This window comes from Rhinolophus ferrumequinum, chromosome 6, assembly GCF_004115265.2.
Source record: "Rhinolophus ferrumequinum isolate MPI-CBG mRhiFer1 chromosome 6, mRhiFer1_v1.p, whole genome shotgun sequence".
NCBI classification, from domain to species: domain Eukaryota; kingdom Metazoa; phylum Chordata; class Mammalia; order Chiroptera; family Rhinolophidae; genus Rhinolophus; species Rhinolophus ferrumequinum.
The window spans coordinates 9359830-9376855 of record NC_046289.1 but is presented as its reverse complement, the minus strand read 5'-3'; the positions used below and the strand labels follow the sequence as shown (position 1 = coordinate 9376855).

The 17026-nt window shown below is 39.3% G+C and overlaps 1 protein-coding gene across 16 annotated transcripts in view; it reads left to right on the top strand.

The window, feature by feature from the left end:
- Positions 1 to 17026, top strand: part of UNC79 (unc-79 homolog, NALCN channel complex subunit) — a 240447-nt gene that overhangs the window by 145753 nt on the left and 77668 nt on the right. For 6 of the 16 annotated variants that reach the window (XM_033108855.1, XM_033108866.1, XM_033108857.1 and 3 more), the window contains 6 exons: positions 845 to 910; positions 8502 to 8788; positions 10903 to 11085; positions 11918 to 12080; positions 14577 to 14726; positions 15322 to 16542. In XM_033108855.1, coding sequence (XP_032964746.1) covers positions 845 to 910; positions 8502 to 8788; positions 10903 to 11085; positions 11918 to 12080; positions 14577 to 14726; positions 15322 to 16542 — 2070 coding nt within the window. The remainder of the gene's footprint in view (positions 1 to 844; positions 911 to 8501; positions 8789 to 10902; positions 11086 to 11917; positions 12081 to 14576; positions 14727 to 15321; positions 16543 to 17026) is intronic. The other 10 variants (XM_033108868.1, XM_033108867.1, XM_033108865.1 and 7 more) reach the window with 7 other exon arrangements.

Here is a 17026-nt window from a genome sequence, read left to right as displayed (position 1 = left end):
CTTTCCAAATGACTAGATGAACTCTAATGATTAGCAATCACTCATGAATGAGGCATAATTAAAAATTTGTAACTAAATCATGATATTAGTGATTGGGTATGTTTAAATATATTACTAACTTGTAAAATTTATTAAATGATTTAATTTTAAATAACTGTTACGAAGTTAATAAAATAACACCATAAAACATATTTCGTATCCTGTCAGAAGCTGAAAAGTTTGTGTTTTCATTGGCATTTATTAGAAGACAGCTTTATGTAACATAACCATTTTTAATCATAAATATGATTTGATTTTATTTATTGCATTTTTCTCTATTTTTTTTTTACAAGCTATGGAAATGAGATGTTTTGAACTTTGGAAGAATCAATGAAAGCCCTTTAAACAATCAGTAATCCAGTGTTTCAGAGAGCAAAGATAATATTATAATAACAGGTGGCCATTTAAGAATATCCTGTAGTAATGCAAGGCCCCAGGTGAAACTTCATCAGCTCCTGGAAACCAAAACTTAGATCAAATAAATGACAATTCCCATAAGAATTTCCCAGCTCTTTTGGAACCTAACTGATCAGTTTGAGATATAAAGTTTATTTCTTGTTATTTCTTGTTAATTGATTCACGTGATAGTTTTGAAGATTAAGAATTAAAGTAACATTGAAGAATGTTTTGAGATTTAAAGAAAACCACACAACTTTTGTGATGTAAGCATCTTTTATGTGATGTTAATTAAAACTAGGAAAACTAAACTTGCCCCTACTATCCAATGCAGTTAGCACTGAGTGTATTTTCTAGGGTCAAGTTGTTTTTAATGCTTATTTAAATAGAGTTGTTGTTGATTTTTAAGCTGTGAGGTTGACCAGGCATGAGCAGTCTGCTCCAGCTCTCGGTGGGACACCTGAACAGACGCCAGGTGGGTACTTCTGACTTGAAGGGCCGTGTGCAAGTGTCTATCAGAGGTGGACAAGGTAAAGAATGCGGTGTCTCTAACTGGACCAGAGTGATACACTTAGGATTTGTAAACTCGAAGGGTCTTACCCCAGATGCTCAAGCATTTGAGCCCTTGACATAGCAGGTCTTTTCATCTTAACACTGGTGGATGACTGTTGATCCCATTAACTTTTGGTCCAGTAAGAAGCATCATGTTACCTGAGTATGCACTTTTCCCCAGAGAGCCAATATGACTAGAACTATACCTAGTACTTATATTTGTATGTGTACTTACACATAGAAATATTACGTTCATATATATCTGCTATAGGAAAAATGTACATTTCATTTGCATTTTCAAAGGTTATATATACATTTGAACCACTGTCATTCATTCATCCCCTTAGCCATTCCTGATTCTTTGCAACTCTACATGCATTTCTGTCTCTCAGCAAAAGGAGGGTTTCCGTTATTTGGAGGACCGTAGGATCATATTCAGCTTGGTGCAGTGTCACTATTGTTTGATGCTTCATGATAGGGTACAGTTTATCATGAAGTATCCCAAGGGTTGGAGGAACACTGGCAAGGCTATTACAGACTGTAAATAACATTTACACATATGGGCCACGACTCATTGTGAAAACCATGAAGGTTCTCAGTACCTGCTTATTTGTCAAAAACAAGCTTGGTAATTACCACCTATGCATCAAGCTATAGAACATTCAGTCTTTCTATTATTATTTTTTAAGAACAGCTTTAAGATAAACTTTTCAGAACTGTCTCAGAAGGAAAATTGCAAGTAAGGAGACTTTGAAGACTGTGTGTTATGTGTTATAAAAATGACCCTAGAAAGAGGCAGAGAGAGCATGCCAAGATTATGATAGCAGATGGCAGATGTTGGCCAGAGTGTATTTTCTCTTTTAAAATGGATGAGACAAGCAGTAGCAAACACTTGGCAGAGTCTCTCTACCTTTTTTTACACATCACTTGTGCCTCAACTGTGCTGAGATGAAAGAAAGAATGCAAATAAGAACTTCTGACCCTGAGCTGATTGCAAATATGAGATCCATCCAGTTCCCCTGGGCACTTAGGGCTTTTTGATATTCGTCTTATGCAATTTTACAAGCTATCTTCATCTTTTCTTTTTGTTTTAAGGCTTAATTGGAAACCTAGTCCGTAATTACGATTACCCATAATAACAATCCAACCAAAGAAATCCTCTCACATCTCTTTCGGAAAACGTGGACTTTACGGGGACATTAAGAAAAGCCTTCAGGCATCTAATTGTCACACCAAAAGTGACCAGATGGAAAAGAGGCAGATAATAGCATTGTTTATGTTAAATATAAAGATAATTTACAGGACACCACCATGAGCAAAACTTGCTTAGATTTGGAAACTTATACATTGCTTGTGTGGCAATTTCGAACTAGTTTCTCATTTGTGCATTCTTATTTACTGGACACTGAATGTTTTAACTTGGAACAAAGATGTGCCAGGATAATCAGAAGACTGACTGTGCAGGATGTTTTCAGATAGTAATTCAATGGAAACTAAAGAACTTGCTACTTGAATATACTTTTGTTCAGTGCAGGTAATGAGCTCCTCTGTTGCCAGACCTCTTATTGAAGTAAAGCAGACTTATTTTAATTGTTGTTTACGCTGAACTTCTTGGCACTGGATTTACAATTTATGGCTCTGATCTTAGCACGCACAGCGAATTTTGCAACGGAAATACACTTGTATAGAAAGTATATACTCTGCAAGGCTAGTGAAGAGGGACATTCCTCTGTGACTTTTGTTAGTCAAATGAAAGGCCTCGTGCAGATACCTAAAATACATAGAGTGCTGTAGCTGAGACATTAGAAATATGTTAACAGTCTCATTTTATAGAAGAGGAAACGGAGGTTCCCAGAAAGGAGTAAGTGTCACAAGCTTGTTGGTAGCAGATCTGGTTCCCAAACCCAGATGTCTTCATCTCTCTTGCAAGGCGTTTGTGGCAAGTGCTAATAGGAGCTCAGCACCTTTATTTAATCCTAATTGATGAAATATACACTCTCACCTGCTAGTCTGAAATTGGTATAACTGTAATTAGACATAAGGTGTATTTTCACTGATGCTGTGAGAACCATGAATTCTTTTCTTTAATGATTCAGAATACCTCTTGAATATTAATTGAATATAATGCAACAGTTACGGTATGCTATAATAGCACACTGCTGAAGAGATGGTATCAACGCCATGTGATCACAGGGAGCTTCATTATACCTTGTTCCTCATCCCCCAGAGTAATTAAACAATAGTAGATTAATAATAATAATACTTCATATATGTATAGTACCTCTTTAAAGAGGGTTGTTATGCAAATCATCTAATTTCAGTTTCACAACTCTGGATGTAGCTAAAGTATTATTTTTTTCACTATATATACAGACAGGAAAACTGAGGTCCTGAGGGATCAAGAAATTCTACTGAGATGATTTGCTGCAGGTCACGTATAACTAACTAGTTACGGACAGAACGGATACCTGAGTCCAGCAGACTTCATTTGCTTTCTTTCCGCTACAGCTTCCTCTGGATGAATTGGTCTTTGGTATTCCTGCCCCGTGGTACACGAGCACACCAGTCTGGTTATGGAGCTGAACTGGGTATCCAGGTCTGCTACAGTGTGGCTTAAGCCCACGGACGTCCAGACCAAAGGACCTTTCCCGTTAGAACCTAGAGATTGGTCTAGAGCTATCCTAATCCCTAAAGGGACATGGATATTCTACTGCAGCTTACAGAGAAATCTTGAGATTTCTTGATCTGAATTTGTATCAACAAGAGAAAGTACCCAATGCTAGGTATCCAGTGCTAAGTGCCCGGTGCTAGGTGCCTGGTGCTAGGTGCCCAATGCTAGCTACCCAGTGCTAGGTGCCCAGTGTTAGGTGCTCGGTGCTAGGTGCCCAGTGCTAGGCCCAGTGCTAGATACTGAGTGCTAGGTAGCATTGGTAACCCTTGTATTGACCTTTCCTGCCTTCCTCTTAGTGTGCCAGTCTAGACTTCCAAATTGCTTCTGCCATCTCTTTCTAGAGATGGTTTACAATTCACATCTTCACTAACTTCAAAATGCCTATTGATCATTATAATCTAATAAATCAGAGTACAGTTGTTTTTTATAGGAATGCCCTTGTTTGAAATGATAGTTTTGGGAAAATGACATTTTCTATTGAACAAACATTTATCGGGCACCTGCTGTACTTGAAAATATGAATAATGCAAAGATTCATCAGAAATTTTTATACTCTCAACTTGCTTATAGTCAAGTAAGAGAGAGAAGTATGCACATAAGTAAATTCTCACTAGAGTGAACGTGATGGTTCTACAGGATGGGTCACATCATATGCAGTGGGAGTAGAGCTAGTGGCTTCAGGGACGGTCTGTGGACAGGTGGCTTTTCAGCTAGTCCTGGACTGGTGGACGGGATGTAACCGCATGGTGATAGGATGCGGGGCAGGAAGAGCATAGGAGTTGGTCCCTGGTCCCAGCTTCACAGCCCTTCTGTGGCTGTGTGCACACACAACACAACTGCTGTGAACGAAGTTTTAAGTGAATGAGCTGGGGAGACCTACGAGGCAAGGTAACTAGAACTCCCGCCATAATGCCACCTCGTTTACCATGCTTGGTTATTGGCTTCCCGTGACCAAATCCAGACTACGAGGGCCCCTTTCTTCCTCTGCCTACTTAATTATCACTTGTTGGTTTGACAGAGGTCCCATTAACTAGTCCTTTTTTCAGTGAGTTGATTTACACAGAGAAATGTTCCTTATTCCTCTAGCCACTTCCTTGCTGTTGGGGGACTTCATTAGTTTTTCTCCGAGATAGAAGACAAAGTCTGACATATTTATTTGAATTCAGTGCACTTAGACTTTTATGAATAATGAGCATCCCCTGTATGTCAGACTGCCCCATGCTCATGCTGTGAAGAATATAAAAATGAAGAAGACGTAGTACTTGCCATCAAGGAGCCTTTGTTCTTATAGGGGAAATAAAGCAAATGAATGAATAAAAAGTTCTGCCTTGCATAAAAGTTATTTGTCACATGAGAGTTTGGAAATGCTGAAGGAAACATACCTCCATTCTTCCCTTTCTCCTTCCCGTCTTCCCTCCTTTTTTTGTCTTTGGAGATTTACAGAGTTTGGGAATCACATCCAATTGCTGCAAGGGGTGGTGGGCACATGTAATAAGAATGGCTTCTGGGGACCAGACCCATAGGCTAAAATTGGGGGTGGGGGTGGAGGACCACCTTACCAGGGGAAGGGAGCACCATGAGCAAAAACACAAAGATGGGAAAATGTTGTCCACGTTCTGAGATCCGCAAGTAGCCCAGCTCGTAAGAATGTCGAGCACTTGAGGTGGAGACATAAGAGAGGAATCTGGAAAAGCAGATCCTGATCCTGCCTGGTTTCACATGATCTGAGTCAATAACATTATATTATGTTTTGGAATTTCAGTCAGTTGTGCCATTCTGTGGACAGGTTGTGATGGACCCAACCCATGTTCAAGTTAAAGTAGGAATATCTCTGCCTCATAATTATAGAGATGCTTTACTGTTTCTTTCCAGAAATGATAAAATCAACTCTCTTAACATGTTAAATCTCTAGAGTTAAAACATACAGGAATTTCATAGATTAGAATTCAAAAGTGTTCTAATTGTCACACCTTAGAGAAAATATTGTAAGCATTTTGTTTTAAAATAGAAATTTTGTACCCTTTATAGGTAACTAAAACAATAATATTGTTTTTATCAATAAAGAAAATCAGCTTTTCTAAGCTCATTTTTCTTAGAGATTTAATTGAGGTAACTTTTCTCATGAAGATTGGACCAGTCACAAGCCAATGGTATTTTAAAGAAAGACGATATACAAAGCACACGCTTGCAAAGCCCACTGGAGGGATACGTGATAGGAACGAAAAGAGGTTTTTGTTTTTCATTTTATACAAAAGGTTTCACGAACCAGTCCTTTTTTCAATACATTTAATGGGTTATTAAAGATCATTCATTCCTGGCTATTCAGAGAAAGCAAAGTACGAACAGCAAACTTTTTTAAAGCTAAAGCACACAGGATCAAAAAAGATGAATCTAAAACGAGGCTCGGGCCTTTGTGAAATGATATTAGTCATTGGGAAAATATGATTTGAGGGGAAAGTTAAGGTTACATACTTTTTAAATGACTATCTGCTTGCGATGGGAAGAAGAGTTTTGAAATATTTGAAGGCGAAGTCTAGACCTGAATTGGGTGGGATAGAATGAAATGGGGAGCTGGTGTGCTAGTTGGGCTGAGTCCAGAGTTCCCTTTCTTCTGTAGTGAGGTCCCTAGATTCGCAGGGCGATAAAACAAAGGTACAACTTCTCAAACCCTGCTAGGTTCCATTTTAACTTTGGTGCTTCGGAATCAAGCCAATTTGGACTTGGAAGTGGCTGAGCAGGAATGAGTGATTCGTGCTGTCTTAAATCTTGCCCCTCAGAGCTAAAACAAATGAAGGGAGGAAGCTATATTGCAGCAGCCATCATGTGCTGCCACAATAACATTGAATTCTGCCAGGAACTTAGATTCGCACATTTGTCACATACTTGGCCCCAACTTGCCCAGAGCAAAACCTCCTAGTTGTAAAGTAATATTTTGGAGGAAAATAATAATCAAGATTAAATATTTTTCAATGTTGTAAAGATAGTTCTCTAAACTTTTTCTATTTTGTTTTATGAGGATTTACATAGGTATATCTTTTGGTCTGGTCTAGTTCAAACATTCAATTAAATTATAATATACAGCAATGCTTCACATTTCTTGCCTCTTGGTAAAATAGGGTGTTCCACATAAATTTATTTTTTTTCTGATGGCTGATGCATGCCTAATGAATAATGATATTAACAATTTGTTAATCGCGCTGCATGTGAAACACCATCATAGACAAATTCCTAGGTTTTATTTGAATAATTTTTGGTAAAAACTTCTCTAAAGTACATTGCACATATTTATTCCTTCATGAACAGACTCTATGAGACAGAAAATCCTAGTGTCCTAGGGTCATACTGAAGTTTGTCAGATGCTTTCGCTTATGTTAGAATCTCTCAGACTTACCTAATTTTGCTGCCTTTTCACTCATTGTCAACTATCCCTTCTTAGTGTGTCACTTTTGAACAGACCAACATTCTTTTGATCATCTGTGGAACACGGGACAACCTCGCTTGCTGCCTTCTGTGTCGTTCTAACATAGTAAATTCTAAACTTGACATTGTCTTCGTGCCGCTGCTCCACAGAAAAGTGTCTGGACTTGAGACAAGTGTCTGGGCTGATTTCCACAGTCCCCAGAAACATGTGTTCTATCTTGCTTCTTTTGCTCGTGTCCTGGAAGACTGACATTTTGACACATTAGTTGAGGAGTTCATGGGTATAAGTGACTACTTTTTGTTATATCCTTTATACCATAATTACAATGAATGTAACCAAAGTTTGGTTCATAATGATTTGGAATCAAAGTTAGTCATCATGAGCAGAACTTTTCCTTGCGGGATGAGTGAGGAGAATGCTGGTGTGTATACTTACCTAACCTACCAGGCAAAAACGGTTTTCAAGTCAGAAATTCTGATGCTGCTTGTCAAAGGGAGGACAAAAATGCAAAGGTTGTTTTAAATAAGCCCCCAGACATAAACATAGATGAGCCAACCTCACTCTTCCTTCCCCAAAAGTCCTGCACTACACCAGATCAGAAGAGGCAGACAAACAAGGGAGACAGGGTATAATTTCTGACTTTGAAAAATAACAGAGAAAGTCAATGTCAGGGAGCATCTCAGATATAATTATTTATTAAGTTAAGAGTAAGTCAAGGGCTAAGGTATTTTTTTTCTTTCCATGTGAACTTTCAGCTCACCTTCATGTGCCGCTTTTTTCTGTTTTTGAAAGTTCATGCTTCTTTCTTTCTGTCTACGCTCCGCCCTCCATATGTTTCTCATTACATACAGCAGGGCTTATAATTTGCTATTTATAATTTTGACTGTCATTCAAAAGCTACACTGATAATATCTCAGGCTTTGAAAAAGAAACCTTTTTTTTAACCAGCTGATTTATGAACATACCTGAATTGAGGTAATAAACAAAATTCAGTGGGTATTAGAATATTATTTTTGTGGTTATTCTTACATGCTTATTTTCCAAAACTGGAAGGGAAATTTCTCTCTTTTTTATAATCACTGAGGATAAAACTCTGGCAAGATATTTAAAAATTCCCTAAACTCAAAAGTTTATTTAGGTATTTGTCTTGCTGTTCGAAGAGAACCTAGCTTTGTAATGCCTTATTTTTATTTCCCCTCCCTTATTACTCTCATATTATTTGGTTATTGGTGGACCTAATGACGTCCCCCCTTGGACTAATGCTTTGCTTAGTAGGCCATACTGTGCCTTTAAGTTGGTCTAGACCAGAACCTTGAACTATTCAGTGGCAGAAGCAAGAACGGTGCCTTACCAATACGTGAGGTGTTAGTGTGAGCCTACTTGTGCAGGAGCCCCCCCTGATGGCCTGCCTTTCACTGACAGGACAACAGTCCCCTGAGAATGATAACACCATCAAGGACCTGCTCCCAGAAGACGCTGGGATCGACCACCAGACAGTCCACCAGCTGATTACCGTGCTCATGAAGTTCATGGCCAAGGATGAGAGCAGCGCCGAGTCAGACATCAGCAGTGCGAAGGCATTCAACACGGTCAAGCGGCACCTGTACGTCTTGCTCGGCTACGACCAGCAAGAGGGCTGCTTCATGATCGCACCTCAAAAAATGCGCCTGTCAACGTGCTTTAATGCGTTTATTGCAGGAATTGCCCAAGTAAGTGGAATTAACAGCTTTCAGAAGTCATACCGTTAGGCTCTTAGAAGAGCAAGTAATTAAATTGCATTTAGCCAGCACTGGTTGAGTGGAGAGGTTTGTACAAGTTACTGTATTAGGCAGGGCTGTGTGGAGGGGAATATAAAGATGAGTAAGACCCGGCAGCCTGAAGTCACAGAGGGAGTTTGGGACTTTGTGTGTGTGTGTGTGTGTGTGTCAGGGGGGAGGGTTAAAATAAACATAACATAAAATTTACCGTTTTAACCATTTCTAAGTGTACGTTTCGGTAGCGTTAAGGATATTCACATTGTTATGTAATCATCACCGCTCTCCATCTCCAGACTTTGTCATCATCCAACATTGGAACTTTGCCCTTTGAACAATGAGGGAATGTGGGGTTTTTGTTGGTGGGTGTTTTTTTCTTTTTTTATCCTTTTTCATTTTGGCTTCAAGTGGAGTTGAGTGAATCATACGACTTACTTCATGTCCCATTATCATCAGTAGCTTTTCCATGTTTGTCCGCCCCTCCTAACTGCTGTGTCCTATACCATGGTGTGCATCGACCAGGCTTTCTCCATTCCCCCAGTGATGGACACTTACATTGCTCCCAGCTCCTCACTGCCCCAGACAGCGCAGCCGCGAACATCCTTGTACATGCACCTGATCCACCAATGTGAGGATTCCTTTGGGATATGGATCCAGGAGCAGAACTAATGGATCGTGGGGCATATGTGTGCCTCCTTTGACCAGTGCTATGAACCTCACCCTCCAGGAAAGCTGCCCTAGTCTGCAAAGTGCATAGGACTTGGGTCTAGAGAGATCTGAGTATGAATTTCGGTTCTGCCACAATCATGAACTGTTACGGCCTTAAGCATTCTCTGCTTCTTTGCTCACTAGTAACAGATTTTTAAAGAAAGATCAGAGACAACGTATTGCAAAGCACCTTACCCGGTGCCTGTCTCATGGCTGGGACTTAGTGATGGTAGCTGTTAACAGTCAGCTCAAATAATTTGTAAAATAAAGCCAGGTGGGAAGCAATACGTATGTAGTTGTCGCTCGCTGATTACTAGATGGATCACCACAAACACTCAACTATCTATTAAGCAGAGAGGATACACCATTTCAGACACCAAATCCTCCCTCCCTCCTTCCTTTCTTCATCCCACACTTCTCTCTTTCTAAATCAACGTTATGCATATTCATTTTAGAAATATAAGCAATAAGTTAAAATACAAATCTCAAGAAAACCTAGGACAAAAATAACTTACTGACATTTTGGTGTATATCACTAGCTCCAAATTTATAATGTATGCACATACATGCATGCATACATCATATACATATACATACATCTGTGTATGTATATGCATGTACACTTTAATGGGATCATGGTATACATATTGATACATGTATATATAACCTTCTTAAAACCTGAAATATATTAGGAAGTTCACATAGTGTAAATACATTTGTATCGTATGCTATTTAATGGCTATGTAGTAATCTGCTGTAATAAAAGCAATCTTTTATTTAAACCCATATTGTTGAATATGGAGGTTGTTTTCAATTTGAGTGGCTATAATGCTGGATAACTGTATTCATCCATCTTGGAACTCTTGTCTGATTATTTCCTTAGGCTATATCTAATTGCTGTACAAGGGCTATGTGCTTTTTCTTACTTCTGAACACATGTTGCTAGATTGCTCTCCTGAAAGGTTGTATTGAATAATACTCTTGTCAGCGGTGTCTGAGAATGTCCATTTCCCCACATGATTTCCAGCACTAGGTGTTTGGATTGATTCTAAGTGTCATTCTAGGTAATAGTTTAATTGGACATTTTAACAGATAAAATGTCGTTTTCGATAGATAATTAGATAAACGAAATAGATAATTAGATAATTGAATAGATTAAAACTGTTTTAATGTACTTTTTTTTTTCCTCAATTTCTTGTGTTTGGACTGTCCCCCTTTATGTGTACCGGCCATTACTATTAATATTTTGTGAGATGCCTGTTAAATATTTGGCCTGTGTTTCGATGGTTCAAATGTTTCCTTTTGGCTTATAGGCGTTCTTTATATTTTTCCTGCAGTTATTCCTTTCTGTCCTATTTCAGGTGATGGACTATAACATTAACTTGGGAAAACACCTTCTCCCCTTGGTGGTTCAGGTGCTCAAATACTGCGCTTGTCCTCAACTACGGCATTATTTCCAACAGCCACCTCGTTGTTCCCTCTGGTCCCTAAAGCCTCACATCCGGCAGATGTGGTTAAAGGCCTTGCTGGTCATCCTTTACAAGGTCAGTTGCTGTAGTTACTCCTTTTGGGGGTGGAATGATTCTCTTAGCAAGGAGAACACGTAGTAGACCTATATTGAGAATTTTGTACGATTATAATTTGACCTTCAGAAGAAGAGTTATACTGTGCAATTAGGTTGAGAAGCAAAGAGCTATTGGAATGAAAATAGAAATGAAGGCCACGCCAGTGTATACTCTTGAAAATGTTGAAAGAAAAAGTGATGCATTATAGGACATTCATCAAAACTTCTATTGATGCTTAGGATCTCCTATTTTATCTGTATATTAATTGTTATGTCAGAAAACAAGGAAAATATGTAAAATTGTATTCATATACCAAATGTTTCTGCCAGATAATTTTCTTTTTTAAAATTTTATTAAATTTATTGGGGTGACATTGGTTAATAAAATTACACAGGTTTCAAGTGTACCGTTCTATAATACATCATCTGTATATTGCATTGTGGGTTCACCATCCAAAGTCAGATCTCCTCCTGGCACCATATATTTGAGCCCCTTTACCCTCTTCTACCTCCTTCGCACCCCCTTTCCCTCTGGTAGCCACCATACTATTGTCCAGCTAATTTTCTTGAAAGGAATTGTAACAACAAACTGGCATGCGTTGCCACCCATGGTTTAGTGCAAGAGACACCTTTGACAAGGGAATAGTATCCCTTGTCAAAATGAGGCCATGATAAGAATTTGTGGTTTTGATTTTCTGTATATTTCTTTTCATCCCAGAGAAATACTGAGAAAACTATCTAGCAAGATCAAGTGGAAAACTTACCCTTCAAACTAACCATTTATATTTTTCTCCCTCCATTTTACCGAGCAGTATCCATACCGAGACTGTGACGTCAGCAAGGTCCTGCTGCATCTGATTCATATAACAGTCAATACACTCAATGCACAGTATCATAGCTGCAAGCCCCATGCCACCGCAGGACCTTTGTACAGTGACAACAGTAATATAAGCAGATACAGCGAAAAAGAAAAAGGTACTTTCCATGTCTTCATTCTATCCCAAACTTACCTTGAATATGTAATACATTTCTGGGCACTGTTTTTCTTAGGAGATAGAGGAGTGCCCCCAGATATCATTTTGGAGTCAGAACATCACTTACTGCTTCATTAATTTTCTAACTTTTCCATGAATGTTGCTGCTTTAATTTTTAAAAAATGAGCAGTCAAGAGAAATGATTGATATGCTTCTAAAGTCCATTTCATAAGAAATAGTGTTTGGTAAAAAATGTCTGCTGTTTGGCTAAGGAGCCTTTGTAAAGCCTTTTTGTATGTGATGGAAACACCTTGCTTTGGACTGTGAGGTAAATATCCATTGCCACTTAGTGCAGCCAGATAAGCTTGCCGGTCTCTAGTTTGATCCTGAACTTCATGCTCACAGATTTGAACAGTCTAAATTTGCTGAAGTGCTTCTTCTTGGCCATCTTATTTAGTAAGAATTGATTTAAGGCAACTAAAATGAAATAGTTTTGCTGCATAGGTTTACATTATTTACATTAGCGATACTTTTTATATTTATAGTTTTTCCACAAAGGAGGCAGGAGAATAAAACTTTAGATAGAGTAAAATTACAACCTGAATGTTTCTAAGTGAGAGCTGGACAGCCAAGGTGGATGTCATGGGGTGATTAGACTTGTAAAAGGTCACATCATCTAATCCAGTTCTTGGGAGAAAGCCAAGTGTCCCGTGACTCTTTGGGGTGTTATACGTAGTGGTATATAGTGGTATTAATAGAATCTGATTTGGTAGGACTTCTCTGGAAATATCTCCATAGGATGGATTGGAGCCAGCATTCCACTGTTTGTTTATTGCTGTAAGGTCCAAGAGTCTAGGTTGGCCATACATGGAACTCTGAGAACTAAGTTCTGTCTCTGATAAATATTTTGTCTTCTAGCTTAGGTCCTAGTTTCTGGGAAATTGGGTAGATTCAGTTCAGCTCTGGATATCCTCAATGTGGGTCAGTATTTGGGCCAATCCCAGATGAATCTTTCTGGAGGGGAGTCTTTCCGTCACTATCATTCAGTACATTTGAGAATTATTTCCAAGTTATGTAATGGAAGTTGCTTAACTGTTTCCTTAAAAACTTGTATTCTTCAAAGGAATATATTTTTTAAAAGGTGATGAAGAAATAAAACGGATCACTGTGTTATATCTCCCCAGAAACACAGGAATTTGATGGGCTTTCTCATTTTTGTGGCACTTCACGGGGAGTTTTGTATCCATTGTGATTGTTAATGTTTATTTTTTATTTGATGAAAAAGATTAGTATTCTTAGTTTATCTAACATCTACTGCTTCAAATTTCACTGACTTATAGACTTTTGTGTATTAGGACAGGATTGAAACTTAACTTGGTGCTTGTATTCCCAGTCCCCTTATACTCAAATCTTAAATAATCATAATCACACCTGAGCCTCATTTTGTTATATAGGTAGGTAGATATATATGCCAAATGCTATGATTTCAGTGATATTCAACTTGAATAGTAGGTAAATTCCATTTATTGTGGTAGTAAGTGCATTTTAGTAGCCTTTTCTCTTGCTGCTTTGTACATGGCTTTGGTCTTTCCAAAGGATGAAAGAACATTTGTTAAGTGAACTTCGTGGGTTGCCATGTAGCAACCCTTTCCTCGTTAATATGTTTTTGGATTTACCTCTGATTTAAAAGTGGCCCAATGGGGATAGAAGAGGACGTGGACGCTTGACGGGCCCTCTTAAGTGATCAGTTTATTTATGGAGCCTCAGGATGACGAGTCAAAGATTCTTTCTGGGATTCATAATCGTGACACGGGGCCAACTCCTCAGAGAAGAGTCTTACTTAACTAGGGGGAAATGTTATTTTCTGTTTTCTTTTTCCTTTGTTTACTCTTTCAGTCCATAATCATTTGTGGAGCTTTTGAGATGACCAGTGGCTTTTCTAAGCTTTTTCTGTGTGCCGTGTGTTTCATTACCAAATGTAGAGTACAGTATTTTGCATTCACAAAGCATAAGGTGCATGTGTTGTTTGGCTGTGTCTATGCCAGCTCTCAAATCCCAGGAAGGTATCTATTTTTGGAAAGGGCGAGATCCACTCATTTTGTTTAATTTTCTTTTGCCAAATTAGCCTGAAAATTCACCAAAAGCAGGAACATTCAAGCAGTGTTGCAGATTCCTGACATGTATGTGTTTTTTGGTTTTAAGTGCATTGGAAAAGTTTCTGCACGAAGGCTCTGTTGGAATACTGAGATGCCTCTCTTAAAAATGCTGCCAGTTGCTAACATGGAAAATGAGAGGCGACTTTGTAACAGGTTGCTCTGTTCAACATGTGGACGATTTGACACCTGGATGAAATACATAGCCATGGCTGCACTTGGGCTGGCATAGAAACCACCCCAAATTTTGTTCCATATAATGCTTTCATTGAAATGCTTGTGTAGACACAGCCTACGAGAGAATAACCTCTTAAGTGTAATTTTGACTTTCTCTCCCCAATTAGAAGAAGATAGTGTTTTTGATGAATCTGATATTCATGATACACCTACTGGACCCTGCAATAAAGAGTCTCAAACTTTTTTTGCAAGATTGAAAAGGATAGGCGGCAGCAAAATGGTGAAATACCAGCCGGTTGAGATGAATATTCAGAGAAGTATGAATTTTTTCCTCTTAGTAATTTTATGCAGAAATGTTGTACTCTACCGTTTGTTTGGGGTGAAATCTTGATTTTCTTATGTTCCTACACATTTTAATACCGTTGATTTTATATATATGTATGCACAAACAGTATATATATAGACACGTTTATATATATACGTGAATTGACAGATACCTCATTAACATCACGGTCGTCCTAGAGGGCCATTGCTTGATTTGATTTGTTGCAAAATGTTTGCTTCTCTTCCACACAATTTGAATACAGTTTCCTAGACCTGCCTCAGCCAAAAGCGATCTCCCTTCCTCCTGTGTACAAATGAACAGAGCTGAGGAATTATCCTGAAGCCTGATTTTGGAAATATGATCTTAAACTGTCCTGGCGGGTTCCTCCATTCCAAAGGTTTCTGGTTTTTGAAATTAGAATGAACCTTACAAAAACTTGTCCAGAAAGTCAGTTTTACCTTCTGGTGGAGCTGGGATGGTGATTATGATTCATTCCCATTGTATGCCCAAGTATGAGGGGGAAAAACAAAAACAAAAACGGTGAAATCTCCCAGTAAAATAGTACTAGCTTTTTCTGTTTTAATCAGGTGAAATAGAGCTGGCTGAATATAGAGAAACGGGTGCATTACAAGACAGCATTCTACACTGTGTGAGAGAAGAAAGCATTCAGAAAAAAAAGCTGCGCTCTTTAAAACAAAAATCTCTTGATATAGGGAATGCAGACTCCCTCTTGTTTACATTAGATGAGCACCGTAGGAAGTCCTGCGTAGACCGGTGCGACATAGATAAGCCTCCTGCCCAGGCTGCTTATATCGCGCAAAGACAACACGACCACGGACGTCCTAGACAGAATTCCACTACGAGGCCTGACAGTACTGAAGTTCCTGAGAACCCTGCTGTGGACGGTTTTCAGGAAACACGAAGGCCCATAATACCAGAAGTTAGGTTAAACTGCATGGAGACATGTGAGGTCAAAGTTGACTCGCCAGTAAAGCCTGCTCCCAAAGAGGATCTAGATCTGATAGATTTGTCCTCAGATTCCACATCTGGGCCTGAGAAGCGCTCTGTGCTCTCAACTTCTGATAGCGACTCTCTTGTGTTTGAACCTCTTCCCCCTCTCCGAATAGTAGAGAGTGACGAAGAAGAGGAGACCATGGACCAAGGAAATGATGGTGCCCCTGGTAAAAATGCTGCCTCCTTGCCCTCCATCCCCAGCCACCCCTCTGTCCTCAGCCTGAGCACAATGCCCCTTGTGCAAGTAAGTGTGGAGGACTGTTCCAAAGACTTTTCTTTTAAAGACTCAGGAAATCACCAGTCAGCAGGTGACAAGAACTCCAGCCTCATAGCTCTGGGAGACCCCACAGACTCTGAAGAGTTATCAAAGCCGGAGGAGCTGCAAGAGCTTTCCAGTGGCAGCCCACTCACGCTTAAACAAAAACGAGACCTCCTGCAGAAGTCGTTTGCTCTTCCCGAGCTGTCCCTGGATGATAACCCCGAGCCCAGCTGCGAGGACGAGACGCACGGTGGGCTGATGGCAAGTTCAGGGGCAAAAACGGTCCTGCTCAAAGTCCCTGAAAATGGTGAGAATCCAACGGAAAGTGAGAAGCCCGACACGAGTGCCGAATCGGATACCGAACAGAATCCTGAGATGAAGGCTGAAGAGGAGGGAGCTGAGGAATCTGAGTTTAAGATTCAGATTGTTCCCAGGCAGAGAAAGCAGAGGAAGATAGCTGTGAGCGCCATCCAGAGAGAGTACCTCGACATCTCCTTCAACATCCTCGACAAACTGGGAGAACCGAAAGACCCAGGTAAGTTTGAGTCTCTTCTTTCTCCAGCCTTACATTCAAGTTTGTGCATCTGACTTGTTAGGGTCTGGGTACTGACTATGCATCAAACTGTCACTCTTATAATGTCAGGGAGTGACATTATAATGGTTCCCTAATCACTCTGAATCCATTCTGCTTACTAGAGCGTGTTGGATTCAGATGTGGTTCTATTGGCTCCATACATATTTCCGTATTTGTTGTTTCTAGTCTACAGTCAAGTCGTGAACATCCTTGGCAATAAGAGGCAATGGTTAATTCATATCGAGAGAGTCCAAATATCATTTTAGCTGTCCTCACTCAGCAAAAGTCATTAACTTGAACTCTTTTTGATTTCTTTTTTTATTTTTTTCTGCTATGGTTTAGTGAGCTACAATATAGTCCAAAGGATGGATAAACATGAAGGGCTACAATAAAGCAAAGAGTGCTTAGAATGATGAAGAATTGACTGTATAATCATTTAAGGCCT